The following is a 7,976-nucleotide window of genomic DNA, read 5'->3' on the forward strand; positions in this document are numbered from 1 at the left end:
ATTCCATACATTCAGGATTCCATACATTCAGGATTCCATACATTCAGGATTCATGCCTTGATTCAGAATTCAAAAGCAGCAAAAGAACATCATGAAGATACTGATGGGGTGCACCCTTCCTTTTATTTCACAGTACTTTGTCTGAAAGCAGGTAACATAGTATTAAGAAATGAAATAAAAACACTTTATTGTGCTCTTGTTTGTTTCTGGTGTACTTAAACAACAGCTTTTCACTGTTTTTTCCACCGGTTTCCCAACAATTCTAACTTTTATGAGCCACAGAAGTGCTACAATATGCAATATAAAAACATGTAGCTCACTTGCTAATTTATCTATAAATCTGACAGCTCTTGGAATCTATTGAAATGCATTTAGAAAAATTACATCAAATAAGGACTTGTCAACAATATCAACACTGAAAGAAAAATAAAGAAAATTACAGTCGCACACATATCCCAGAAATTTAAGGCGGTTGAAACAAGAACTCAGACAGCCAAGTTACCTCTTGTATCCACTCAAAAATAGTGTATAGATAATATACAAATCCAGCGGCAGAAGTTTAGTTCAGGCATTCATGGGATATTATTTCATAGTTAACCTAGGCATGTTGATATACCTCTGATTGGTGACGTCTAATTTACAAAAGTGTCATAACAGCCGCACAGTATAGGAAAATATCCTTCAACAAGAGCCTTCAGTGAAACCAACAACTTTGCTGTTTTTTACTTTGTTGGCTGAGACAAATATAAAATATGATAAGTTATGGGAAATATATGAATTGAAAAACCAAGTAGAGACAAAGGAAACTCAAGATTATGGTTGTAAATAGCAAATCAAAAAAATTGCTCCGAAATCAAATTAAAAAGCTGCCACATACAGACGTCATCATCTATATTGTACATTCATCCATCGGGCTATAGGACAGATATTCCAGTAGAGAATGTGAACTGCATTCGCAGCATTCTGCCTAAACAACAGGTGGGAAACTAAAGTTGCCTTCTGTGGAAAATATTGGTAATATAAAGGTTAACGGTCAATTACACTTTCAACAAAAGTAACTCTTAAAATGTTTTGGCTCTTTGAAACACAGTAGAACATATTCAAATTAAATGCATATGGAACCTGATTTACTATGTTCACACATATCTAAGACCAGTGTTTCCCAACCCCCAACTGTACATATTTTTGTTGTAGCCGCCAGACAACCACGCCTGATTCTACTTATCAACTAATCATCAAGCCCTTGACAAGTTGAATCAGGGGTTTTTGTGCTTGGGCTACAACTCAAATGTGTGCTGTTGGGGGTACTTGAGGACCGGAGTTGGGAAACACTTTCTTAGACCATGCAGAAAGAAAATGTTGTAAACACTTCAGCTTTTTCTACTTTGGTTCTAAAGATATGACTAATGGCTTACGATGCCGATGTCTAAGACAGACCATCAACATCAGAATAATACAATGAACTGTCTTATGTGGAATATTACATTTAGAAAACTCCAGCCTTTTAATATTGTGCAGTTTGTTTTGTGGCCTCTAAAATGTATTATGTGAAAGTGCTGCAAATAGGGGAAGGGAAAGTTAAGTGGTCTGGGTAAGATAATACCAATTATCTGACCAGTGTAATGTTTATCAGTTAGGACACGGAAATCATTAGAAAACAAATAATGAGCTGTCTTTGAAATCCATGGGCTAAACCTGAATCAAACATCATTTTTTAAAATCTTATTAACAGCAAACATTGCAGATATAGAAACTGTATCAGTACATAGTTCCATTGTAGAATTAAATATATGTGGGGAGAAAAAATGTTCTTTTTCGTATGATTGTTCAGTAGTTCTTGAAGAAAAAATATTGAGGTTTCAGTAGACATGTTTTTCAATATTTGTTACAGTATTTTCTCAAAGTACACAACAGCAAATCCACTGTCACAGGACTTGGCCATGCGATACCCAAATACCTATAATCCATTGCAACATATAATATGTATATTCTTAATTTGCAATATGTTTTCTTCTTGAAACGTTAGATTACAGTTTATTCCCATAAATTCCATACATAATGTGACAAATTTAAGATGGTCATTTCCAAGAAGGTCATTCCCAAGGTTCTTTTCCTATTTTACTCACAGTTAAAATATGTTGCTATATATACGTTTAAGTAGTTGATCGCAATATGGAAGTATCCATCCAATCAATAGTGAGTTTCACATATAAGGTTTCTGTGTCATTTCTGAAAGTTGTGGTCCAGTAGAAAATACTTGGAGAGATTAAGATTTCTGTTGAGCAGATACACCTTTCCAGTAGTCTAAAATGTCATGCAGGTCCTCATCCTTGGCAAACTGCACTTTTTTACGTAGCGCATGCCCTGCAGCCATGTACTCGTCCTCGTCCTTGTGCCGTTTGCCGCGGAGTTTGAAGCGCTCCCAGATAGTGTGATGTGGTTTGCAGTAGTACTCAGGACTGGAGGAGTAGCTGAGGTTATGGTACTGAGGTGAGAGCGGAGAGTACGCCATGTCTCTGGGACGGGGCCGAGTTAGGGGCTCCAGGATGGAGGGCTTGTGGCTTCCGGGCCCTTCCAGCTCCTCGATCTGCAGCTGGTGGCTGTCGGGATAGGAGTGCCGGTGCTCATTGTACTGCCTGATCTTCTCCGCCTCTGCCCTAAGGATGGCAGCGGCTGGCGTTACAGTGAGGATGGTCTCACCCGTTGGCGAGGTCTTCTCTATGTACTTGGACTCTGAGCGGTAAGGCCTTGGGCTCCGCATTGGACCTCCAGTGGCAGTGCTGGGCCGCTTTGGCGGGACATCCGAGGTGTGGTGCCTCTGTAACGAGTGGTGGTAGCTGTCCTTATACACCGGGGACAGGAAGCTAGACTTGCTCTGCGGCTGCTCTGATATTAGGACCAGCTGGGGCTCCTGGGTGGACACAGCTCCTGATTTCACCCCTTGAAAAGATGTGGATTCTGACTTCAGAGCATCGATGCAGTTGTTAATGATCTGATTGACCTTATCCACCTCTTTTGCAATGGTTGAAATCTCAGCCACTGACCCTTGGCTGTTCCCAGGCATGGACATCCCAGGCATGGACATCTCACACTCTCTGCGTTCATGGTGGTCCCCGGTTCCTCGCACCTCTATGTAACTTCCCTTGGCCATTTTAGGCGTGTCATCTCTTATCTCCTGCAGTTTGTACTGCTCCATTTCACTACCAGATGGTAGGTATGGCATGCGGGACATACTCTCCCCACCCATCATTTGCTTCTGTGACATCCTGGAAATGGTTCCCCCTTCGAGCTCTTGTCCATATTTTAGTTCAATTATACTTTTCTTTAGGCTGCCTGCCTTTTTGTGCTTTTCATCTTGCTGACGTTTTTTACGTAAGCAATAGTAGACCACCCCTAGGACAATCACCATACTAAAGAGACAACCTAGGATGGTCATAATGTAGTGGGTAGCTGTTGCATGGTTTTGTGATCTCTCTTTCCCATTCCAGGGTCCTGTGGAGACTGCCAGACAAGTATGATTGAATCTAAGATTATTCTTTATAGAAGCGACACAGTACGTGTATTCAGTATGGGGTTTCAGGTTTTTAAGTTCAATGTCCTCATTCTGAATTTTGAGGTTTTGAATATCAGTGAAAAAACTGTTATTGTAGAGAACCAGGCTGTACATCTTCTTGAAGGGATGGGGGATCTGAACAGTGATGGTGGCGCTTGTTTTAGAGACTTGCTTGAGCTTCATACTGGGTTTTATATCCACATTAATCACCGTTGGGTTGATACTCATACTCTCATCTGGCTCAGTTCCGGAGGGACAGTCCTCCAGCCCACAGGGAGTGTAGTCTGGTGGGAGTGTGGTGGTCTCAGGAGGCACAGGTATGTACGGCGTCACATAGTCGTCTGTACACACAGTGGAGAGCATATGGAGGGCATTCCGAAAAGTCGGATTGTTAGGGTTCTGGCTGAGCAGACTGTAGCCAGAGACACCTGATGGGGAGTCACAGACCATCCGTTCATTTGTCCTGTTGGGGAATGCAGAGAGCCACTTCACAAAGCCAAGTAGTTCACAGGAACAGTTGAAAGGGTTGGTGTAAAGCTCACAGGTAGTCAGTTTAGTCAGGCTGGTAAACGTGGTCCCATCTAGTTGCTGGATACGGTTCATGGAGAGGTCGATGTTTTCCAGGCTATAGCACTCCAAAAAGGCATTGGGTGTCACAGTCTCAATCAGATTGGCCTGGAGGTAGAGGTACTGCAGCTTGCCCAAACCCCTGAGGATGCCCTCAGTAAGGTTACGGAGTTTGTTGAAGCCTAACTGAAGGACCTGTAAGTTGAACTGGGCAGAAAAGGCCCCGTCATCTATGTAGTTGATCTCATTCTTGGTCAGGTTTAGGTAGGTCAGGTTGGCGAAGCGGCTGAGGGCAGAGAAATGGATACTTTTGATCTTGTTTTCATTGAGCCGCAGGTCCACAATGGTGCTGTTGATATGCGTGGGGATTGCCTCGTATGGAGGCTGGTTTTGGCTGCAGATGGCCAGCCACACAAAACCCTTCTCGCCTTCGATGAGCCAGCAGTCCCCATTGACTCTGCCTATATGGGTCAAATATACTATGGCCACATACCAGAAAAAGGCACTCATTACCATAGCTCCACCGCAGGCCATTGGTGCTCCTCTTGATGTCATGGGCAGGGCCCAAAAGCTCTAAGACGGTAACACCACTGTGGTTTCTAAAGATGCTGAACTGAACTCTTTGTAATCTAGCTGGACTTTCAAGTGTTCTCCTCCGCGAAGACAATCAATATATTGGCCTTGTGTCCAGGGAAGGATAATTCGGTCCCAATGTTCCAGCCATTTACAAAAAGATGTTGGGCATGTGCATTTAGACCAGCATCCATTCAATGACTTTAGCCTGGAATTAAGTTCTAGAGATGGTTCGCTGAGATTCAGTATTTCACCACCTCAGATTGTCTTGTGCTTATTTCCCCAGGGATAACATCGTTGATCGGTCTCATCCTATTGTTTCTTCCTCTGTCTTTCTTGCTGTGTCACATTCATGGGCTCAGAGGAACTCCCTGTGAAGAAAAGAGAAACAGGCACACGTTAGGGGAATCAATAACTGCTCGAATGTGAGATTTTCAATTGAAATATAACCACATTTACACCACAAAACATAAAACGTATATATTCTTTTGGCCAGAAACACTCAGAATACATGACATGCTGCACAAGTAGAATTATATTTCTCCTCTATAGACCATGTGTAGCAGTCAAACAACATGGTACCCAATCTGTATTTTATAATCTACATCCTGTTAATCTGTCGTGCATACTACACATATCAAATCCAATCAAAGTTTATTTGTCACGTGCGCCGAATACAACAGGTGTGGTAGACCTTACAGTGAAATGTTTACTTACAGGCTCTAACCAATAGTGCAAAAAAAGGTATTAGGTGAACAATAGGTAGGTAAAGAAATAAAAACAACAGTAAAAAGACAGTGAAAAATAACATTACGGATCCAAATAATCAAGACACATTTTCGTTTTGCACGTTAAGTAAAAATAGCAAATATCATTTTAAAGGCAAAAGAGGATTCATGTGTATGCTTCCCTTTCATCGCCATCCAATTATTTCGTACACAATTTCAGAGGTGCTTTGCGTTCCCTGTGGCATATTGCTATTAAAGGAAACCTTTGGCCAATTACCACTTGACAGGTCGGGGAAAGCAGGGTCCCTATTTTCACATCATTAACCTGTGGACTGTCAAACACAACCGAGTCCAACTAATGTTTAGATGCAGCATGGAATTTATTAATTACTCTGCGCCATACTGAAATGTTCCTTTGAAACGGTCTTCTCGAGAACCTTATAGAACCGAGAACTCGAGAACCTTATAGAACCTTATAGTTTTAATTTGACAACATAAATAGAACTTAATGTCTTTCAGGGTCATGTATCTCTTAAACATCTTAATGTAACTACTGCGGATACAAACCGTGAACCAAAAATAGCAAACTGTTCATTGTCAATTTAACCCTGTCAGACAGCTCCCCTGGGAAATTGCAGTGTTCCATTGGGTCTGGTTAAATCATTTGACCCAATCAATTTGATCAAAAAAAGACACAGCACACAGACAGTCCAAACAGCCCAAGGTTTCCAAACAACGTTGAAAGCCACAGGAGAAAACCTTGGAGCCTATAGATCCTGTTTTTATGGTCATAAACAGCAGATGACCTCAGCATGGGAGGTGCTAGGGGCTGAGAGGTGGGAGGTGCTGAGAGGAAGGAAAGTCAAATGTTTAAGTATATGAGTCATTCTCGTAATAGTCTTAGGTATTAACTTGCACCACAGTTGACCAGCACAGCCGTGGTCATAATCAGCAGCAGTGGCCAGCGAAGAACACGTCTTCAGCGAGGAACACACGTGGCCAGCAAGGAACACGGAGACACTTCGTCTTCCTGGAACAATAGTCTTGTGTTTGGACTATGAATTGCATACACTAGTTCCATTCAAAGAACTACCTTATAACTTTGATATTCCCACCATATTAAATCATGATTATTTTTTCCATTCCTTAACGGATTTCATTGTGCTGAATTTATTTTTTTAAATGATGGGATAGGCTACTGCACGTGCCAATTACGATATTGATTTATATGTTATGACTGCATGCCAAATATAAAAGTATTTGTTCTGCTTTTTGAGAATAAGAAGTGAGGCTACAAAATGCTTATGGAGGAATGAAAAGGATTTACTGCAGGCCAGACATTTCTGAGTGAGAAGGGAAACATTTCATCTGCATTCACTAATGTGTAGTCAATACATCTTGCTGACCCAAGGCCTACAGTATACTTCATTGTCAGTGGCACCTAGTATTGCTTTTTATCCAAACCTGAGCCACTTAACTAGCTTTCAAATCAGATTGGACTCAGTCAGATATTAATTTTTCATTGTTAAAATTCAATATGATGGCAAACATAGCCACAGAAGAAACGCTCACCACCAAGGCAGGGGTCTCGGCTCAGAGCGATGAATGACGCGTTCTCTTCTCCGGTCCACTTAAAGCAGCCCAGACATCTCAGAGGGAGATATTTGTTTAGACCTCACAGAGATGTGTAGACTACTGTACAGAACAACACCCGGTACCTCGTCTGCCATGCTTACTGCTGTCAAACTTGAGTATTTCTAAGAACAGTGAGAATCAAGGAGACAAGCAACCTCCAACCTGCAAAGACAGAGAGGGATTTGTGTATATTCATAATTTAACAAAGCCAATGAGAGATGTTTCAATTATGAAAATCATGTTTATGAGGAGAAGTCATTTCTTTTTCATATTATACATATTATTCAAATTAAGACCTGGAAGGATTCCTACTGTAGATAACGTTTTTTTTTTTTTAAGAAAGCAAATCAAATTTTTATCCAATCGAATACAATATATTAGAAATGCAAGTCACTGTTCGAGAAATAGTACTTGTGGACTTCCCTTAAGTAACATCAAATGTTCAACTCTTCTAGATCCGGTGACTGTGTTATTACAGCCATTAATTCATTGCGAATGGTGTGGGAGTGACTCAAGTGATGGATAGGTTAATCATAGAGGACAGCAGTTGAATACTTTAAACCCAGAGGTATGTGGTGTGCGCCCTCATCACTGGCCTCTCTTAGCCCTCTGATGCAGCTGCTGACACAGGCCAGGAAGTAGATGTGTTGCCTTGTGGGAGGCCACAGAGGGTGAGAAGAAAGGTGTCCCTAGGTGGTAGAGGACACGGTCCTTTGCATAAAGGGGATAATCATGTTGCTACAACGGGATAATTGTGACAGTTTAGTGCAGAGGGAATACACCTCAAAATGGAACCGTGGACGTAAGGTCATTCCAGCAGTCTGTTGACCTTTCGTGTGGTCTGCCCACCGCGCTCCAATTAGGCCTAAACAAATGTTGTGTTGCCATCTAGCATTGCTATCATAAATGAGGAAGTGAGC

General features: G+C 41.6%; 1 protein-coding gene across 1 annotated transcript; it reads right to left on the minus strand.

The window, feature by feature from the left end:
- Positions 1-249: 249 nt before the first annotated feature.
- Positions 250-4,675, minus strand: LOC139423941 (protein ELFN1-like). Its single transcript, XM_071175593.1, has one exon. It carries the CDS (start codon positions 4,673-4,675, stop codon positions 2,267-2,269), a length of 2,409 nt encoding a protein of 802 aa, XP_071031694.1. The 3' UTR covers positions 250-2,266.
- Positions 4,676-7,976: the final 3,301 nt, after the last annotated feature.

The sequence above is a fragment of the Oncorhynchus clarkii genome, chromosome 13 (assembly GCF_045791955.1).
Source record: "Oncorhynchus clarkii lewisi isolate Uvic-CL-2024 chromosome 13, UVic_Ocla_1.0, whole genome shotgun sequence".
Lineage (NCBI taxonomy): Eukaryota > Metazoa > Chordata > Actinopteri > Salmoniformes > Salmonidae > Oncorhynchus > Oncorhynchus clarkii.

Excerpts from the sequence above, each read along its gene's own strand:
- LOC139423941 (XM_071175593.1), bottom strand. The coding sequence starts at position 4,675 with ATGACATCAAGAGGAGCACCAATGGCCTGCGGTGGAGCTATGGTAATG.